Source organism: Mus musculus, chromosome 8, assembly GCF_000001635.26.
Source record: "Mus musculus strain C57BL/6J chromosome 8, GRCm38.p6 C57BL/6J".
Taxonomy (NCBI): domain Eukaryota; kingdom Metazoa; phylum Chordata; class Mammalia; order Rodentia; family Muridae; genus Mus; species Mus musculus.
In genome coordinates this window covers 39,095,379-39,117,888 of record NC_000074.6, presented here as the reverse complement: position 1 = coordinate 39,117,888, position 22,510 = coordinate 39,095,379, and the positions used below count along the sequence as shown (strand labels likewise).

Genomic DNA, 22,510 nt, shown 5'->3' with positions numbered 1-22,510 from the left:
TGTTAGATGGGTCATGAATCGTTACTTAGATCTTTACTTCTACAAGAACATAGCAGAAACTACAATACTCATCTTCAAGAAAAGTCTCATATCATTATTAAAAGAATTGTGATTCTATATCAAACAGTATGGGATAAACATGTTCCATAACTAATACAGGATTCAGTTTCCTCACCTGTAAAATAGGGATAAAAGATTTTCTAATCCACATGACTGTTCCAGGACCATTACAAGCTACTGCTCAGAGTATTGGGAACTTGTCATGCACTCTGGTCGAGTCAGCTTGACAGGCCGAGAGGCCTGAAAGTCACTCACGAGGCAGAGAGTTTCACAGAAACTCACCTCCTGGAGTCTGGAGTTCTCTCTAACCCATACATTCATATTCCATTCCCGCCTTAGTCTGGTGTATGGATCCACATGCTCTCTTTTAGTATTATCCTATTATAAGTGCCTTTTAAGATTGAATTCTGACATAGCTAAAGCCTTCACCAGTGTTCCAACGTCCTAGAAAGTCCTTGAGCTGACCATGGGCTAAGAATTCAGTAAGAATGTTGCCTATTCAGTGACATTCAGAATTGCCTCTGGTACTATCACTTTGAATAAAAGCTAAGTCACTGCCCTACACAGGAATTTACCATCATCTAGGAAGAAGGAAGTTTGAGATCTAAGGAGGAACCAGAATAGATACTTAGAACTATAGATAGCTGAGTTACACCCATACACATTTACAATGGCCTAGGGGGAAGGTGGACTATACAATAGACTAAAATAGGAACTATGGCAAGGGCACAAACCCCTTGACCCTGGCTTCTAAGATTAAGTGGATCTTAGGTGGAGTTCTTTTTGATCCCAGTTGTTAACAATGAATTCGATCCCAGGTGGTTCCTGTTAGACCTTCTGTGTTTGTATTCCTCTGTTTTGTGTAAGAATCCAGTAACCTCTTTGTACCTTGCTGGTGTGTCACCCAACTTCCCTATTTTCTTCTGTATAAAAAGTTTGATGCTCAATTTGACAAATTACATTCAGATTCTACACAACCTCTCCTGTGTGCATCTGTCTGTCATTCCATCCAACACTTTGCCCACCTGCGACTAGAGACCCGTTCCACGCAGACAAAGGGGCCCAGAGGGTCTGCGGCAGGAACTTAGGTACATAACTGAGCATACCGAAACTGAACTATTATTCGCCAGATGCTTCACCCATTAACTAGTAGTCATGGTACTGGAAGATACTTTGCATACTACCAGAGGAGAAAAATAATCTTCTGTATTTCCCAATTATATATCCCATGACTTAGAAAAAGAAGACCTGCCTGCAAGAGACAGGGGGGCAATAGTGCACAGATACTATGGTAGGAATCTACTCGTTTCTAACTAGATATAAGGCTCACTCTATGAGATGAAGCATATACCTCACACTGCTAATGTGGTTAATAACCTGAAACATGGGTGTGGGGAGATTATAATACCATTTTTCTATTAAGGATGAGAAACAATAAAATGTCTCGTTAACATGCTGTACTTATAGAGCAGACAAACTACTTCTTGCAGTAAATGTTCAGTAACAAAGAGATCTCCAACAGGACAATGTGAAGAGAGTGAGATATTTGGGGACATTTGGTCCTAACTGGGATGTCACTATCACAGCCCTTCTATCGAGGCTCCTCTATGAAGAAGAGGGGTCAGAACATCTGAAGAGCTAGATCTGCTGGATGGCTCCAATGAATCGGCATCCTCTCTTTTCAGTAACAGTATATAAATGCGAATTCAGACTAGAACAAGATCTGTACAGGTTAAAACCAGGTAAAACCCCAACACTGAGTTAGGAAAGTAGATACAAAGTGACAGGCCTAATCAACAAGATCCTTCAAATTGGTATGTTAAAAAAGGGAAAACCAGTTTCTTTCCAAAGGAGTATCTCATTCATGATAGATAGATAGATAGATAGATAGATAGATAGATAGATAGATAGATAGATAGATAGATCAACCATACTCCACTACTCCAGGGGGAAGTCCCAAGACCAGGAGTAGTTAGTGAACACACAAAAGACACCATGGTTTTATTTTGGTTTTAGGTATATTTTTGGTTTTGTTTTGTCTTATTAATATTTAATTTTTCTTGTTTTTGTTTTTAGTTTATCTGTTTTGATAGTTATTGTTTCCTTGTCTTCTGTTTCCTTTTGAGAGAAAGAGAAAGGACTGACATTGGATAGGTAAGAAGTTAAGTAGGATAGGAAGCAAGCGACAGAAGGGAATGGATAAGATTAAATTATATTGTATGGAAGAATTTTTAAATAAAAATATATGAAAAACGATTTTATAACAACATATGAGATAGAGTAACCTTTGCTGAAAATGGTAGTTTTATTTACTGTACAAATGACTATGTAACATATGGGAGGTATATTACAAGGCACTTGCGATACACTGGGGCTGGACTTTGTATTGCTTGTCCTGGGAAAGATGGAAAAAACTGAGAATATGAAACACTTCAATATGTCTTTAGAAATAATGTAAACTCAACTGCCTATGTAATTTTTGGAAGGTGCATCACGAATAATAAACTATCAATGTTGAATGACAAAGTGCTCAGGGTGAGGGAAGGATACAATTTAAGTTTAAAGAAGGTCTCTCTCTCCACACACACACACACACACACACACACACACACACACACACACGCATATACATACACAGCATGGAGCATGCACTTGGTTTCTGAGCATCTTTTAACAGAGACATTTGGAAGGAAGCACATCAGTGCAAATGGAGTAACATCTGGAGGAAAGCCTTAGGACAGAGATAAGTTTACGGAACAATAAGGTCATTATATTGGTAAACATTTAGACATTAGAGGATTGACTAAAGACAGAGAGAGAATATACAAAATAACAGAATTAGAGCTGAAAAGGGCAACACAACAATAGATACCAAAGAACTTCACAGAATCCCAAGAATATTCCTTAAAAACATGCAGGCCAACAAAGTGGAAAACCTACAAGAAATGAATCATTTTCTTTATACATACTACCTATAAAAGTTAAATCTAGATTAGATAATCTATTTTAGCAGATGTATAATCCCTAGTGAAAATGAAGCAATAATTAGAACTCTTCCAACATCAACAATAATGACATGGCTAGATGGTTGTAGTACATAATTCTACTAGATTTTCAAACAGGTAAAACTGATACTCCTCAAATAATTCCATAAAATAAAAACAGAAGGGACATTGCTCAATTCTTTTTATGAGGTCACAATTACATTGATACCTTAACCAGATAGAGACCCAACAAAGAAAGATTTCACACCAATTTCCCTCATGGAAAAAAAAAAGTTCAAGGAAATACTTGTAAACCAAATACAACAACAAATAAAAATGATCATCCACTATGATCAAGTAGAGCTCATGCCAGAGATGACACAACATATGTAAATCAATAAATGTAATCTACCGTATAAGCAGACTGAAAGACAAAAGACACATCATCTCATTCCCTGCAGAAACAGCATTTTCCAAATTTAATACTCCTTTAATGTAACAGTCCTGGAGAAAATATGAATTCAATGGACACACTTCAACATTCTAGAAGCAACTCACAGCCTAAAATCTCCTTAAATGGAGAGAAAACCAGAGCAGTTGTACTAAGATCAAGACAAGGTTGACCACTTTCTCCATACTTACTCAATATAGCACTTGAAGTCTTAGCTACAGCAACAGGACAGATGAAGGAGACCAAAGGTATATAAACATGAAGGGAAGAAGTGACGTAACTTCCTGCTTTGACACTCCACATCTAATCATGAAGTCATCTGGCTTATACTTGTCAACTTAAAGTGAGAGTAAGCTCTTTAATGCAACTGGTTCTGTTCCACGGCACAGCATATTCTGCTTGGACAATGGGCTTTTAGCATTTATTCTTCAATTGTTCTACTCCTAACTCAAGAAGTTCCAAGGTGACCGTGTTCTTCAGTCTACTGCTCAAAAGCACCTGAAAATACACACTTCCACTGATAGACTTTGAGAGCCCAGGTTCTTAATGAATGAGTCAATAAATTTACAGACATCTTCAATACCTGAGAATGACAGACTATTCTTCAATGATGGAGAGAAAAGTGACCGTGAAACAGCACATTTTCATAAAAAACCAACCAACCAAACAAACAAACAAACAAACAAGCAAATAAACAAAAAAAAACCCAGTGTGTATCCACAGGATCCCTACTCCTGTAAGGAAGGCAGATAATCTGTCCTTCAAGAACTGGGCTTGGCAATCTCAAGTTTAAGAAACGTTGATCCAGATCTAATTGTCTCCCCACGACATGCAATTCCCATTCTATCTCTGCAGGGTTTCTTAATATTTTCACTGAGTGTTATCATGGAGTGACCTATATTTTAATTGTTTTACTATGTTTAATCTTGATTTTAAGGCCAAAGCACATTTTACCTCTTTGAGCAAAGATTCTGCAATTTACCTCATGATTTAGCATTTGTTATCTGTAAAATACTAGGATACTTAGTGCTTGCACTACTAAATCTCTATTTTAGTCATAGCTGATTTTATGTCACAGTGATATCTGTATGAATCTTAAGCCCAGATTGCGATCAACTTTGGAAGAAAAATATAATTTATACAATGTGAATTTAAATTCTTTGTTGCTTTAAGTATAATAACTTTCAACTGCTTGTTTTGGTTTTTTGTAACTGCTTATATACAAAATACTTTTATGAAGAGTGAAATATAAAATGGTTACAAAGATGGATGTATACTTAGATTAATGCAAAATACTTTCTTTTAGGTAAAGGGTAGGTAGTAGTGCATGCTTTAAAGCCTCAGCACGCAACAAGTAATCAATCTCTGTGAACTGGAGTCTCTGGTTATTATGTGCTGAACAGTCACTCAAAAGTGTATTTCTACATATATGTATAAAGCATGCTATATTAGCAGTTAGTACTCCTGTATATTAGTATAGGAGAATAATAGCATTCACTTCATATTTTAATCATAAATTGATTTTGTTGAGTACAGTTAACTTTTAAAACCTTTTCTTTATAGGTTGAAAAATTAGTTATAAAGCTCTTAATTTTGATACTATCTAGTAGTATACACTTCCTTTTGAACATGTTTTTCAAAAGAGCTGACAGGAATCTTCAGAAAGTTGATAAAGCAGAAATTGGCAAAGAGAGACAAAGACATTGTGCATTACCGTCCATACTAGAAAAGCAATATGAAATACCTAGTTGGGATTAACATCAGACACTTTAGGATAGCTCATGACTCTTCACTAGTTTATTTCAGAATCACCCTTCTGTCAGCCTGGTCCTGAACTACATATAACCTAGTATCTCTATCATGAAGGTGATCGAAGACTGTATGGCTGGAAAAAAACCTAAGACACTGCTACGTTATTCAAATAACATATAGCAACACCATTACAATAAACTAGTAGAATTCAAAAATGAAAATTCACAACAAAATTATAGTACATACTGCTCTATCATCATTTATATAAAGTTATATCAAGATTAACATCTCAAATTTTTGTGTTTGAGAAAAGGACTACAGAGCAATGTTAATCTTATCAACAACCATGGCATCATTTTGGAAATAATTTAATTACCTAAAGTAGAGACATTATTTAAAGATACGCAATGAAATTTAATATATATGTTGCTTTTAAAGGGCCTTATATACAGACTGAGGTAGGCAAATTCACTGTAAGTTACTCTAAACAACTTCTGTAGTTCCCATAAGAAGGTAATTCCCTTCAAGATGGAGCTTCATCAGGAGAAATTTCATCAGTAACATATAATTGGTTAAATGTATTTTAGAGAAAAAAAACGTTTCCAACTGAAGCTGTAAACTATCATGATAAACAGTACAAAAGAATATTAATATCCTATATAGATTGAATAATGTGTCCATAGAATTTATATGTTGGCAGTCCTAAGTCCCAAGAACATGAGCATATGGGTATAGGTGGACAAAAGGTATTTAAATAATTAGGTTATTATTGTGAGTCTTAATGCAACATGAGGAAGCATCCTCATACAAAGAGGATAGACAGACAGAAAGGGAAGACCAAGATCAGCACAAGAAGTTACATCTGCCACCTCAGAGAACAGACGCAGAATCTAACTTACTGATAAGATTCTGGTAAATAAATTTATGTTGTTAAAAACAGTGAGTATTCCTATTCAGAGTGAAAATATCCTCCTGAGTATCTTTTCTAAACAATGAGAGGACAGTAAGAGAAATGTAAAAAACAAGGCAGGACTGAAGATCAGAAGCAGAGCTGATAGCAAAGAGGACCTCAAAGCAGAACTCTAACTTTCAAGTTTAAGGCCTTGCTGCTGGATCTGAAGATCTTGATGAGTGTTTGCCCATCCATACAATCAGTGAGTTTAAGAACTAGAAACTACATCTAAACTTGAACATGAGTGCTGCTGTGTCGTAACCCAGGAGGCTGGGCTTATAGACTGTTTTCCCTAAGAAGGACTAAGAGGTAAGAGCATGAAAGACGTGAAGTCGGCAGAAGGCTCGGCTTCTCTCCCATCATCTGGCAGTGTGGCTCCCATGCATTTCTGCCAGCATGAGGCACTGACCACAGAAGACACACCCATAGTGTATTTTCTAACATACTACGGTCATGCTTGAGGACACTGGAAACTGGCTAGTTCTAACATTACCAAAAACCAGTCACATAAAGGTTTTCACTCAGAGATATGTTTATGTAAAATCGAATGCATTGTCTTAGCTTTTGATAGCTAGTTAATTTTGTGGTATAGTATATTTCTTCTAATTTACCTACACATGGCTCCATAATACTGAAAAGCTAAATTAATTTCACTGGTGATTTACAAATTTTAAAACTTTTATTCAGTGTATTTATGTGTATACATACAGATAGACATACACACATAGTTTCACATAAGACAAAGCAATGTCATTGTGTGATAAGCTAAGCCTACTAAATTTGCAAGGGAGGAAGGGGAATGGTGAGGAGGAATGAGAAAGGAGGAGAAAGATGGGGTAGGGGGTACACACGTGAACTCATGACTAGGAAGGGTGGATGCAGAGATAGCAGTTACAGAAAAGAAAGGGGAAGCCCAATATCATTCTTGCAGCTGCCAAGTCTGCTTCATGAGAACCAGGGCTGCAGCACCTTAGCCAACTGCCAACGTCATTTAAGAACATGGACAGCTAGTGAGGCCCTCTTGGTTAAAAACCTCCAGGGATCCACCCCATAATCAGCATCCAAACGCTGACACCATTGCATACCCTAGCAAGATTTTATCGAAAGGACCCAGATGTAGCTATCTCTTGTGAGACTATGCCGGGGCCTAGCAAACACAGAAGTGGATGCTCACAGTCAGCTAATGGATGGATCACAGGGCTCCCAATGGAGGAGCTAGAGAAAGAACCCAAGGAGCTAAAGGGATGTGCAACCCTATAGGTGGAACAACATTATGAACTAACCAGTACCCCGGAGCTCTTGACTCTAGCTGCATATGTATCAAAAGATGGCCTAGTCGGCCATCACTGGAAAGAGAGGCCCATTGGACACGCAAACTTTGTATGCCCCAGTACAGGGGAACGCCAGGGCCAAAAAGGGGGAGTGGGTGGGTAGGGGAGTGGGGGTGGGTGGGTATGGGGGACTTTTGGTATAGCATTGGAAATGTAAATGAGCTAAATACCTAATAAAAATGGAAAAAAATATAAATATAAATATATAAAAAAAAAAGAAGTGGCAGTTTTGAAAGCATTAAACCATCACCAGAAGCGTGGTGGGTTTTCCCCTAATCACTTCTGTCTCAAATCATATTAGAATCTAGTCTTTCTGAGCGTTAGCAAGCTCTACTCCATCATTCTTCTCAAAGGCTGTGCCACCCACTGCCTCATTTACTTCTCCAAGCAGTTAATTTGCAAAAGTGAAAGCTTTGAACATGGCACATGGCTTGCATTTTTTAAACTGCTGTTGATGGGACAATCGAATGAACAAATGTCTGAATATAGAGCTGCTCCAAACTATCATTTTCAGCATCATTAATAAAGTAGACATACATTAGGAACGACATTGAAATGCTGTGACTCAGCTGTAAGCCAAAGTACATCAAATTCAAAGAAATTCCCATTTACTTAAGAAAAAGGTAATTGAAGTTAGAGTTTATTCTATTTTCTTTCCATAACATTACAGACTTTAAAATTCTATCTATCCTTTATCCCCTGCTGTAGTACCCTGCTGTTTCTTCCACAACCTCCAGTTTATAGAGTTTAGAAGACACTCTCTGCTCTCAGAGCAAGCCGTATAAATACAGTAGTCACTTGGGGGAATGTACTGCAAGAGGCCCAGCAGTTTACGACCCTACGAAGGTTCTGGTCAAATATGGGTGGCAGGGCCTCAGGGATGCCTGCTTTGAAGAGCTGTCCTTGGTTTCAGGAGTACTAGAAGGGTTTGTTCCTTCGAATGAAAGTAATCACCAAAAATCAAGGTTGCTCTTAGCAGAGAGAGAGTCAGTCTCTCTCTCTCTCTCTCTCTCTCTCTCTCTCTTTCTCCCTCCCTCCCCCTCCCTCTCCCTCTCTGTTACTTTATTTGTTTAAATTTCAAATGTTGTCCCCTTCCTGGTTTCCCCTCTGCAAGCTCCCATCCCATCTCCCCTCCCCTGCCTCTATGAGGGTGCATCCCCCACCCACACACCCACGCAGCCACACACCCACTCCTACCTCACCATCCTAGCATCCCCCTATGCTGTGGCATTGAGCCTTCACAGGACCAAGGGCCTCTCCTCCCATTGATGCCTCTGCTACATGTGCATCTGTAGCCATACAGTCTGTCAGTGTGCATTCTTTGGTTGGTGGTTTAGTCCCTGGGAGCTCTGTGAGGTCCAGTTAGTTAATATTGTTGTTCTTCCTATGGGGTTGCAAACCTCTTCAGTTCCTTCAGTCTTTCCTCTAACTCATCCATTCAGGTTCCCATGCTTTGTCCACTGTTTGGCTGTGTGCATCTACATCTGTATTGGTCAGGTTCTGGACCAGCTTCTCAGGGGACCGCTTTATCAGGCTCATGTCAGCAAGTGCTTCTTGGCATCACCCATGGTGTCTGGGTTTGGTGTCTGCAGATGGGATGGATCCCTAGATGGGTGGTCTCTGGATGGCCTTTCCTTCAGTCTCTAGCAGAGATTTCTTAAACTCCCCATGCATTTGCTAAAAGCAAAGTCTCGTTTTGAAGCCACCTTTGTTGAACTGATGATTAGCTTTGGGGTGCAGAGGCTTTTGTCAGTTACACTACATCAATGCACACACTTCCTAATTCACGTTCAGAGTGCGTGCACAGGAAGCAACACAAACTGCTCTTCCTGTTGGTCTCTAAGCTAGGAAATGGGGACAGTGCATTTCTCAGCACACTTTCAGCTGCTCCCCCTGTAACTCTGTCCCTTCACCTCTCTACTAATGCTGAAACCAAATGAGCTTTGAGTTCCCAGTCTCCTGCAGCCACTAGAAAAGTTGGAGACACCAACAACATTGGTCCTGTTCATTTTGCTTGCAGTAATGCATTACTCTAGGTAATATGAGTCTGGTTCTCCAGAGTACAGATGGCATTTCTACTCCTGCCTACAGATGCTGGAACAACAGTTTTCAACACAAAAGCTGTAAACATTGACAGTCTCACTGACCCACTAAATCACAAAAAAGTAGGCTGATAAGGCACTGGACAACAAGGGGACCAGAAATAGGTTGCCCAGAAGAGTCCAGCACAACCCACTTCAAATATTTGCTTAGCTGGTACAAGAGAAACAATTCTATGTAATTACAGAGAAAAGAAATGAGAGGAAAATTCAAAGTACCATTTGGGGTTGTAACAAATAGCTTAAGATACTACACAAGCAAGTATGCACATATACATAGGAACATGCCTGTGTACATACACACATACTCTCTCTCTTTCTCTTTCTTACATGAGCATGCGCGCACACACACACACATAAATATATTGCTAACCCAGCACTTATGAGGAAGCAAGTTCTCTACCATATGAATGTAGCAAGTGGACCACCAACTACTGTTTAATAAAAAAGTTGTAAAAGCATTACTTAAATAAAAGTCCGTTCTTGGTAACATATAGATTACTTACCAACTATAAAATGTATATGTAAAAACAAAACCTGAAGAATAAATCCTAAGCATAGCAAATTCAGTCCTGCATGGCCATGAGGACAGTCTCTATTTTGCCCTAGCACCGCTGCTCCATGTGGAAGGGCTCTCTTCTCATCACAGGGTCATTATCCTGAAAACCACCCTAACCACCTGAAATCCATCAACAACCTCTTGAATTATCGCTGAGAACTGAGAACATCTGTGTCAACCTGTCTTAGTAGTTGTTCAAAGAAATCTCTGCCTAACACAGATAAGACTATAAACCAAAGAAATAGCAATAGTGTTTGCTTCAGGAGCTCTGTACTAATCAATTTATCACAGGGAATAGTCCACACACCTGGGTCGACAAGAGTCTTGCCTTACAGTATCCAGGAATCACAAATTGTGTGTCACAATCTTTTCCAAATCCACAGAAGCTGCCTAGCTTTTGAAGCCCACCTTATACTCTTTAAGCCCAGCCTCAAAGATCTGGGAAATTCCACTTCTACTTCTTTCTGAAGCTGGACAAAGCCTTCTTCCACAGGAAGTTCATTATATATACAGGTTGTCTGCTGACAGGGTATGGAGCTGAACACTGATATGTTCCTATCTACTTAACTACATAACAATAATTGTTTCTTATGTAATTTTCTATAGAATATACAATTTTATATAAAAGTATTTAAGCAGTAAATTTTAAAACTCATAAAACTGCATACTTATAATTATACTTTGTATGTTACATAGTAAGTGAGCTTGTAGCTCAAATTGCCTGTTCTTTAAAATCCCTTGCTTTATGTCACACAGTATCATTCCTTACAAGAAACCATGTGATCCTTCAGTTGAATTACTGGGTAATAGGTTAAATTCTAAAGTTATGGATCATCTTCAGCATATTTTAAAACATCCAGTTTATTAACCCCCTGGGCAATAGAAACTCTTCCATGACGTGTTACTTACAGCACTCTTCTTCCTAGCGAGCACTTTTCTCCCAGTATTTTCATGCAACATTTTACTTTCTGGTAATCACTAAGTATGTGCAAGGATTGCAGGGATTTGAGTGTGCAACAAACAATCTGGAGATGACAGAATGGGTCCCAGAAAGATCAGGATAATGGGATACCATCTCACAGAAGGTGAGATGCATTTTGAAAGACTGAAAGCTGCATTTTGAAAATATGATCTATTTAGTAAGTATATAAAATGCACGGCTAATATCAGACAAAATATATGTGTGCTACATATTTTTTAAAGTTTCCTTTATTATAAAAATGATTTTTCATTCTCTCTGTACAAGAGACTAAATATAATGTTGACTAACATTCTGGGCTCCTAACAGAATTTTACAAGATTTGATATAGGACCCAACCATTTCCTTTATTCAAGAAAGTGTTCTTTTCACAGTAATTGTTCCTTTCAGAGCAAACTCAAGTACTACTTCTGCACATTCACAAAGCAGCTGTGCTGTTTCATTATGAAACACTCGTTACTGAGAGCACAGCTTACTTTGCATACTGTTCACCTCAGTGCTTATTTTAGGTGTACAGTCAGGGTGAAGTAAAGGAAACTTATAGACATATAAACATGGTATGGTATATATTAGCTCTATTTTGCCACAAGGATTCATTTAAGTCTGAACTGAATATTTTGGGTAAATACTAAACTTTCAAAATGAACAAAGTTAGGGATGGGGCCACCCACCCTTCTCAAAATTTTAACCCAGAAAGGAAATACAGGGACAAAGAGAAGGAAAGGACATCCAGAGACTGCCCTACCTGGGGATCCATCCCACATACAGCCACCAAAACAAGACACTATTGCTGATGCCAAGAAGTGCTTGCTGACAGGAGCCTAGTATAGCTGTTTCCTGAGAGGCTCTGCCAGAGATTGACCAATACAGATGTGGATGCACACAAGCCAACCATCGGACTGAGCATGGGGTCCACAATGGAGGAGTTAGGGGAAGGACTGAAGGAACTGACAGGGTTTGCAACCCCATATAAAGAACAACAATATCAACCAACCAGACCCCCAGGGTCTAAAACACCAACCAAGGAGAGTACACATGGAGGGACCCACGGCTCCAGCTGCATATATAGCAGAGGGTGTCCATGTCAGACATCAATGGGAGGAGAGACCCTTGGTCATGTGAAGGTTTGATGCCCCAGAGTAGAGGAATTCAAGGGCAGGGAGGCAGGAGTGGGTGGGTAGGGGAACACCCTCATAGAAGCAGGGGGATGGGGTATGGAATAAGAGGCTTCTGGAGGGGAAACTGGAAAGGAGTTTATAAACTCCTGTTTGAAACTGAAATAAATAAAATAACCAATAAAACATTTAAAAAGTAAAAGTTGCATACATTTAAAAAATTGCATAATTATGAGTATACAGGCTAAACAAGTAATGTTGCAAAACTAGAAATACTTTTATAAATAATAATCTTTATATTGCATGTGGTCAATGTTATATTATTGGAAAAAATGTAGCATATGTAATTCCATTATTTCCCAGAGTATTCTTTTAAAAAAATCAAAAAAAAAATCAAACAAATCAATAAAGCAAAGTTCAGGACAATTTATGAATGCTCAGATGGAAAACCACCATGCTGTAAACATAAGAAAAAAAAGAATAAAACATATGAAATCTATCTTACTTAGTTATTTCAAATGCACCTTCTTGGCATGTCTGCACAGTGTCCTAAGGAAAATTACAATCGTGAAGAACATTCTCACTCTGTGGTCAAGATATCTTACTTCATTAGTGGGCATGTTTATGAAACAAGATATATGATTAAACAAAAGAATTAAAGCAAACAAGAAAATGCCAATCAAAATAGATTATATTCCCTGGGCATGGTGGCGCACGCCTTTAATCCCAGCACTTGGGAGGCAGAGACAGGCGAAATTTCTTGAGTTCAAGGCCAGCCTGGTCTACAGGGTGAGTTCCAGGACAGCCAGGGCTATACAGAGAAACCCTGTCTCGAAGCCCCCCTCCCAACAAAAAAATAATTATATTCACTGAAACATACAAATGACTTTCTTAAAAAGAAAAATGAAGAAAGGACTGCCATTGCAAGCCAAAGCACATAATAAGAAACTGTTATGTGTTTACTGTGAACAAGAATTAAACTCATACAGTGCATCAGCCTCGCTGTTCTAGCTCCATCCCATTCTGTATTACTTAGTAAGCTGAGCACAAATGATTGATAATGGTTTGGTAACATTTGAAGGAGGAAGAGAATGAGAGGTGGAATTACAGAAGCTTAGAGAAACCCATTGATACATGAATTTGTTCAGTATGATTTATGCAAAGAAATGTGAAAATTTCCCAACACACACCTATCTCATCCCCATCACAGCAGAATTTTGAAACTTGAATCATGTAGAAACTAAAGCCAATCTGGCCTCTGGTGTAAGGCACACGACACTGGCTTCATGTTATTTCAATAGAAGATCGTTAACACATATGCTTGTTTTGAAACATGATACAGCTTTAAAATGTACAGAAATCCTTAGACACATGAAAACACAAACTATTTTAAGGCAAATATATAAAATGTATCACAAATTTTCCTTTGGTGTATATAGAAGTAACAGATAACTGAATACCGAGGAGACTGGCTCGGATGCTTAGTTCCTTCAGATTTCACTATTATCAACTGTCATCATGGCATCCTGTGTGGTTAAGTCTTCATAGAATTCTTTCCATCAGTGACACTCATAAGGTCTTATTCTTACCTTTAGAGATATGGATTAAAATGCTTTTCTCAGACTTCAATTCATATGCTTATTAGTGACTTATTTTTAATGTAATTACTCAGTCTTGAGTGAGAATAATCTATGGTTTTTAAGGACAACTGGATTCTATTTAGCACATTAATTTTTACAAACCATGAAATAATTTTACATAATTGGAAAAATTTAAACAGTGTGAAGAAGTTAATGAAGAATTCTACATTTGCTCTTTGGGAAAGATGAATCTTTTCTCATTTGACTTTCATGCAAAATCAAATTTATATTTTAGTTTCTCAGAGAATATTTAGTTCTAATAAAGTTTGACATATTAAAATATATTCTCATTTTGTGGTTCTATAACAAGAGGATTTATTTTCAAGGTTTTCCCTTTCATTTAGAGAGTGAAACGGGGAGGGATGGAAGTGGAGAGTGTGTGTGTATGTATGCGTGTGTATGTATGTGTTTCTGTGGCTGTGTGAGCGTGTGCAGCAGTAGGATGTGGTAGATATGCTCATGTAGGTCACAGGACAACTTGCAGATTGTTTTTTTTTTATTTCCAGTATGTGCATTCCCTGGGCACAAACTCTGGTCTGAAGGCCTGACTGTATGTAGCATTAGCCACTGAGCTACCTGTCAAGGTTTTAATTAGTAAACTCTTATTTTTCTGTTAAGTTATAGGCCCGGAACTATCTTTTTGCAAAGTTAAAACTTGTTTGTCTGTAAGTTCTCAAATGTCTGTCATGAAGCGTGCCTTGTTAGGAGGTAAGGGCAGTGACTACATGGTCCCTTGTAATGACTATGAATGCAGTACACAGAAATCTTTGAAAGGAAGCAGTTCACATTGCTCAGAACTTTGACATGACAAAGCTAGGGTTTCGGCTGAGAGTGCATACAGTTTATGGTGACAATGAAAGGAAGTAACAGCAGGAGACACAGAAGAAAGCATGCAAACAGTAACAGAGCCTGGCAATGTCACCAAAGCCAGCTAGGCAGGCAATGCTGTCGAAAGTAACAGGGAATACAGGGAAATGCATGCAAAGGATCAGACAGATAGTTTCTCTCTCTCTCTCTCTCTCTCTCTCTCTCTCTCTCTCTCTCTTCCTCTCTTTCTCCCTCCCTCCCTTCTCCTTCCCTTTCCCTTCTCTTCCCCTCTTCTCCCTCTGCCCCCCACCTTTTTTTGAGAGGACCTCTGCCCCCCCATCTTTTTTTGAGAGGAAAGGGTTTATTCAGCTTTCACTTCAACAGCACTGTTCATCATCAAAGGAAGTCAGGACAGGAACTCAAAGTGGACAGGAATCTGAAGGCAAGAGCTGATGTAGAGGCCATGGAGGGATGTTGCTTATTGGCTTGCTCAGCCTACTTGTTATAGAACGCAGGACCACCAGTCCAGGAGTGGGCCCACCCACAGTGGACTGAGCTCTCCTTCATCAATTACCAATTAAGAAAATGCCCTACAGCCAGATCTTATGCAGGCATTTTTCTCCCTTGAGATTCCCTCCTTTCAGATAACTCTAGCTTGTATCAAGTTGATATAAAACCAGCCATCACAGAGATCCATTAGGCATCAGGGTTGGCAGCAGTCATCTTTCCTGTCTGAGTCTCCTTGCCAGTATCTCAGCCCTCTTTCCATTGCTTCATCTCACAGCTGGGTCTCACTGTGTTGCCTAAGCTAGGCTTGGACTCACTGTTGTCTAGAAAGCTTTGAACTCTTAATTTTCCCATCTTAACCTCTTGAATAGCTGAGATTACATACCCCATATTATTTACAAGAATGTTTTTAATGAGAATATTTAATATAGTTTTCTTAAAAGAGACCTTCCTAAATATTCTACCAAATGTATACATACATGTCTTATCTCATTTTATAATGTCCTACATCAAAATCAAAGCAATCAACTTGTCTCAGGGTATCCTGATGTCTACCTTATTAAGAACTATATAACCACACACCCCCTTTCCTCTCTATCCAGTGGAACTAGGACAAAACTTCAAACAACCCTACTGCCAACAGCACAGTGAGAAGCAAGGTTCTAGAGATGAGAGTTTCTGAGTACCCACAGCACACGTCACAGTCCTCTCTAGTTTATAGGTCCCACAATGGCGCTGTACCAAACACTGCACCTGATATTTAATGCCCTCTCAAGAAATGTTTACTGCATGGAAAAATAAAAGACAAACCAAGCAGAGGACAGAAAACCTAGTACAAATTTTCTGTCAATCTTTTCTATATCAATTTTATTTCTGGCTTTGTTAGTTTTTAAAATTTAAAGTTAACATTCTTGTTGTACATAACACTGAACGGCATTTGTAAACATTCCTAAACAAAAGGTCACAATATTTAAGTACATACAATTTCCAACTTATAATTAGAGATGAGAGTCCGCGTGAGTAAAGTCTGAGTCATGAACACGATGCTTATGAAAACGTAAGGGTACAGTGGGTCACCCAGCCTCAACCAGCAGCAATGTTACTTCCTATTGCTTCTGCATGTGTAAACATGGGAGCAGGACACTCAGAATATGCAGAACTCATTTGCCAAGCAGGACAAGCCCTGGATTATGTATAACCAACATCCATCACTCCCAGGCAAGAGCTGACATCTAAATCTTAAACAGAATGATGTATTTGTTGAGTGGGAGTAATAACCTAAGTATAACCTTTATTTTATGTTAGGTGTTTTTCTTTGAAATGATTATTACTCAACAGAGAGCGTGTTTCCCATGTAACCATGAGTTGCACAGTTTCCCTTTAGGTACACAGTAATGATTGCCTTTGTGATGACTTTCATGCTGTTAAGAGATCATTAGTACTCGACTTGTGTGACTACACAGCCATCGTAATAGAGAGAAAGAAACTTGCAACCAGCCACAGCTTTCTCCTCCTGCAGTATTAATCCTCCTACATTCCTCATATCCATTCACATTGAAATAGAACTTTATTAATATTTTCAGCTCCTTTTAAGTCTCTGTTATTTCACAATATGTGAAAATGTGAACAAAAACACTGGATTAAAGATAGCATTTATACATAAATAATTGAAAATGAAATAAAAAACCCAAAACATCATAGAATGTTATTTTATTTTTTAAGCCTTTTTTTGCCAGTCCTTTTAGTCCCATTCAAAACTTACATGATTAAATACAGAGTAAGAAGTTGAGAGCGACACATCATCTATCAATTACATGCTATTTTCTTTACATTACATACTATAATAGTATTGATATGTATGTGTTCCCAGTGAGAAGTCACCCCATTTATTTAGAGATTTAAAGGTTAACAATCCCTAATAACAGCACATGACTAGTTCTAGCTAATGTCAGCAGCAGCAGCAGCAGCAGCAGCAGCAGCAGCAGCAGCAGCAGCAGCAGCAGCAGCAGCAGCAGCAGCAGCAGCATTCCCTTACCTAAATTCTGCTCAGGAGGTCTATGCTTTTTGTAAAAAGTCAACCATCAGACTTTCTCAGATTTACAGGAGAGCTTTTCTCATTTTACAGTCGCCATGTGGAATGGGTAATTTTCCTACTTTGTGGTTACAGTTCGTATCATTGAACATTTAGCAGCAGTCTGGCCTTAAGCTATCTGACATGAGAGTTGTCACTGCAGTTATAGCAGCCACAAATATACCCAATTGTTCTACAAACCATGCTAGGCTGCACGGCTTGAGTTCTACAGTTTGGGCATCTTTTCCTGAAATGCTGACTGGCAGAACAGAGAAATCCGATGTGGAATAGAATAGACAGCCCCCCTACATGTACCTGCAAAGTTTCACCAATGAGGAATTATTACATCCAGATAATGTCCACCGACTATTTGGGATTCGGCTGTGTATACTGGGGAACAAAGCCCAGTACTGAGCAGTAGGAGGCCGTAGTGAGCAGGCCAAGTTTGCTGTTCTGTCACAGACACAGCAACCTATGAAGGTATGGAGAACATGAGCTATGATAAGATACTATAAGCTCTGGCACGTGAAGTCCAAATACTCCGATGTAATAAGAGACAGACCTACACTGATGAGAAATACCAACTGAATTCTGAGACGTCTGTGAGCACAAAACTGAGCAAGTCACCTATATCCATTCCAATAGAATTCTGGGGAAGGTTTAAATTTAACTTTCATTAATACTTCTTAGGATTAGCTATAGTAAAATCATTTAATGCGGAAAAACTGTAGCAGGCATTGTAAACAACATATCTTTAAACATTTACTTAAAGCTTTTATTTTTCAAAGGACACTTATAGTATGGTATGCAAAGGGAATGCTTTCCTTTCCTTTTCGTATTTTACACACACACACACACACACACACACACACACACACACACACACACACACAGAGCATATATATACTGAGATGTATTCTCACCAGTGTAACTCTGTATGTGACATGTAGATTAAAACAGCAGGCAGAAGCCACCTGAGTGACTTACTGTATGTCCTCTGCCCTGCATGGGAGCAGCTGCTTTTGAGGACTAACATACAGAGTTCAACATGGATAAATGAAATCTGACAACGGATCCATTTCCTTGTCTGGCTTCACTTTCCATTACAGAGATACGTCTTTACTGTTGCATGTACAGCAGCGTTGTTGTATGTGCCTCACTGTCTCATCCTACAATTTCCTTCTGTACTCTGCTGGTGGACACTTCAGTGGATGTTAGCATGAGGAACTAAGCATGGAGCTATTATTACTGTACATTCCAGCTACAAGTCATACACATGTGTGTCCTACCCCTATGGCTTAAAAACACAGGACCAAGGCGTATGACCATGATCCATAATGTTTCCTAATCATAACCTTTAAGATACGTAAAACAGTTTACATGCAGCTCGGGAAACTCTGAGTGGTATCAGCATTGCTGATTTGGGTGAATGGCTGTTACTCATAGTGGTAATAGTGACAACTCAGTAAGACTGAACTCGCCTCATATACTAATGGCCGAGAACATTTTTAAAAGAACCATAAGGTGCTTCTTAGACTATTGGTGTGTGCAGCACAAGAGTGACTAACCAATGAAACTAGTTCCAGGATGGTAGTTCCTGACAATGTGTTGACTATGTGACTCTTAGTCTTTTGGAGCTTATCATGCAATGTGAATCTAAGATACTAAGGTAAAAGAACCCATAAAGCATCTACCATTACCTCAACTAAACGGGAAGACACGGGGGTATTTCAGAAGACCAGAGGCTGACAGAAACACAGACACTACACTGTGTTCCTTAGGTCCAGATGAGAATAAAGACTCCATCAGGGTCTGGACCATGGGCCAACGTGCCACACTTTGCCATAAAGTCTACCTGCAAAGGTGAGTGAGAGCATGTTAAAGGGATAGGCTAATGGTCTTACAGTGCTCAGGCCTTGGAATGGTCATTTAAAAAATAAGAAAAAAACCTGGGAGCAGAAAGTGGAGGAGAGAAATGCAAAATACATAGAATTTGATTAGAAAGCAGTGAATTTAATATCACAGGCCAAAAAGATCAGGCAATAGCATCTGTAATTGTTTGAGCAACATCAATAACAACAAACTGTACTGTCTATAAAAAAAGGGCAGTATGAAAAGCAACATGGGGGTAAACTCCACTCACTGAAAAAAGCAGGGTATAAAACGAAAAATCCATTTAAAAGACTTCTCTTCATAAAGAAAAAACAGCAGGCTTGCCCTTCATCAGGACCCCCAGCGAAAGATTTCCCAGGTCAAGTTGCACGTGCACACCAGGCTGCTCAAGCTCAGTCAAGTCCACATGATGGCACTAAGCACAGACTTAAAGTCACTCTGCTGGGTTTCCTGTGGTCATAGTCTCCCATTCCTCCCTCTGGAATATGAATATTTATTTGAGATATTCCTTTTTTATTATTTTTTTATTTTTAATTTGGCTGGGGCACACATCTAAGACATTTCCTTTAATGTCTGTTCTTGGGATGTCTAAATAGTCTTAACAAGTTTTATAAGAAATTTTAATGCATTTTCTATTTAGAGATGGTTATAAGACCTCGGATGTCAGGGGCCGAGTGTTATAGTTGGATGTCTTCCACAGATTCACATTTTGAGCATTTGTTCCACACTTAGAGGTATCCTTCTGAGAGGCTCTAACACCTTAACATGCAGAGGTCGCTGGGAGCTTAGGTCACAAGGACCTTAGCGATGTTTCACTGCCCCTCCTGCTCCGTAGCCTACTTTCTTTGCTTCCCTGTCTACAACTGTGGCAACAGCTTCAACCTCACGGTCCTGTTCTCACCTACTGAAATACCCTTAAACTGTGAACACACATGAACCTTTCTTCTTGGGCTGTTCCTGCCAAGTGTGTAGGTTACAGCAACACCACAGTATCTATTACTGACTACAGACTGGAATATTTACACATGAGGAGGAGTAAGGTGGAGCACCATCTAAAGTATTTCAACAACTAATCAAAAAAACAGGGCTGGTACACAGTGATGACAGTGAGAAGTCTATGGACCTGAAGGAAAATAAAGCACACCTTCAAATATTTTCAATATTCACAAATGTAATATTAAACTGTCAGGGGGGAAGTTGCTATGCTAATGTATTACAGAACTTCCTTCCCATCAAAAAAACAAAAAAACAAGAACCAAAAAAGCAATTCAAAAGGCTATGTGAATTTGGGAGTTATGACTAATAAATTCTACTCCTTATTTAATAATACATACATTCTACAATTTTTTCAAATCCACTCTTTTAGGTTTCTTAAAAATCTAATATGATGTTAGATTCTTAACAATATTGAAATTAACGTTTCAAGGTATAACGTGTTCAAATTTTTTCTCATAGTTTATTTCATATTGTTGTCACAGTAACTTACAAACTTGTAAAAAATACCCTAAGTGCACGTGTGCTTTCAGTAGGGTGCACAATTTTATGAAGTCATGACAAAATATTCCTTATCCTAAAGTAATCCATATGATGTGTTTATGCCAAGTGTGTATACATGAGAGAGAAGTAGTAAATGAAAGGATGCTTATAATATCGATGGATAGAAAATGAACTTACCACTTGTCCATTGTGTGGGTTCTTATGAGCATATGGAGGTCCACGGATATGATTCCACATCTGGCCAGACGTCATAGCAAAGACTATACACTGAAAACCAGGGCACAATATTTCAATACATAAGCCAGGGAATGCCAGAATAATGCATATTTTAAAAGTATCACTCACCATTAAACTACCATTTAAAAATCATGTATCAGTTCCCAGGATTAAAAAAAAAAATCCAGTTCCTATAGGATCCTGAGCAAATTACTCTCTCTGCATCTTTAATTCCATATCTATGAAGCTGACTAATTCTCCCTAAGAGATACAATGATACCTAAATAACACATTATGTTAAGCACTGGACACTGACAATCTGACAACACTTGCCAACCTGGGCCAGTCACCAAAGAACATGTGGTAGAGATAAAACGTAGGATCCTTCTTTCTGAGCTTCATTTGCACACTCATTAGGACAATGCAAAGCTTATGTTCTTAGGTTCCCACATCTAGATGTCCACTAGTACTTAGCCTCACTCAGCAAAGTACCTCACTACAAACCCAAAAGATCAGTAGAAACGGAGGAAGCTACATACTCAAGAATAACTCCTAGGGATTATTTTTGTGCCTGTTGGCTCAATATGAGAAAACAAATGTATTTGGAAAAAAACTTCAATGATAACAAAGCATAACAAAGGGGAGTGATAATGAACAAGATGTTAGATATTGTGAGTTCTCTTGAAACATTACTTTTAAATCCATCAACTTGAAAACTCCTCTAGAATAAAATGTGTGCCTCGGGTCATGCTCAGTACTCGTTAGGCCCTGTAATCTGTCCAATTACTCTTCATTTAGCTCCCTGGCTCTGGTAATTATCTGTCTCCATGAGGGTTAAAAATAGCAATAAAGAACCATCTAAATGTGTGTGGTTTTGCTGGTTTGTTTTGTTTTGTTTTGTTTTTAAAGGAAGAAACATAAGTAAGAGCAGGATATGATGCACCTTTGGAGAATATAAAAACTCAAAGGAACAAGTTGTATTATGATTATTTTGGTTTTGTTTAATTAAATTTATTTATTCACCTTACAACCCAATATCAGCCCTTCCTCTCCTCCTAGTACCCCTCATGTAAGACTTTCCCCTATCCCCCTGAGAACGGGAAGCCTCCCTTTGGGTACCAACCCCCCCAACCCCCATCCCTCTATCCCACAAACATCAAGTTGATGCAAGGCTAGGCACATCCTCTCCCACTGAGACCAGTGTCCACTTAGTTGTGTGGGATCCACAGGTAGGTCATTAGGTTAACAGGTTCAGCAGACCCTGCTCCAATTGTTTGGAAGACCTGCATGAAGACCAAGCTGCTCATCTGCTACATATGTTGTGCAGGGGCCTAAGTCCAGTCCCTGTTGGCTCTTTGGTGGGTGGTTCAGTCTCTAGGTCCAGGTTAGTTGACTCTGTTAGTCTTCTTGTGGAGTCTCTATCCTCTTCGGGTCCATTAATCTTTCAAAATTTTTTAATTAAGACTCTCCAGGTTTCATCTACTGCAGAGAATATGAGTCTCTATATCTCTTCCCATTGGCTGTTGGGTGGAGCCTCTAAGAGGACAGTTATGTTAGCTATGCTCCTATCTGTAGGCACAATGGAACATCATTAATA

At 38.8% G+C, this 22,510-nt stretch overlaps 1 protein-coding gene across 9 annotated transcripts in view; it reads right to left on the bottom strand.

Annotated features, from left to right (window-relative positions):
- Window positions 1-22,510, bottom strand: part of Tusc3 (tumor suppressor candidate 3) — a 161,700-nt gene that overhangs the window by 49,162 nt on the left and 90,028 nt on the right. For 6 of the 9 annotated variants that reach the window (XM_017313026.2, XM_017313027.2, NM_001357306.1 and 3 more), the window contains one exon: window positions 20,875-20,964. The exons of the other annotated variants lie outside the window; for them this stretch is intronic. In XM_017313026.2, coding sequence (XP_017168515.1) covers window positions 20,875-20,964 — 90 coding nt within the window. The remainder of the gene's footprint in view (window positions 1-20,874; window positions 20,965-22,510) is intronic. 9 annotated transcript variants of the gene reach the window in all.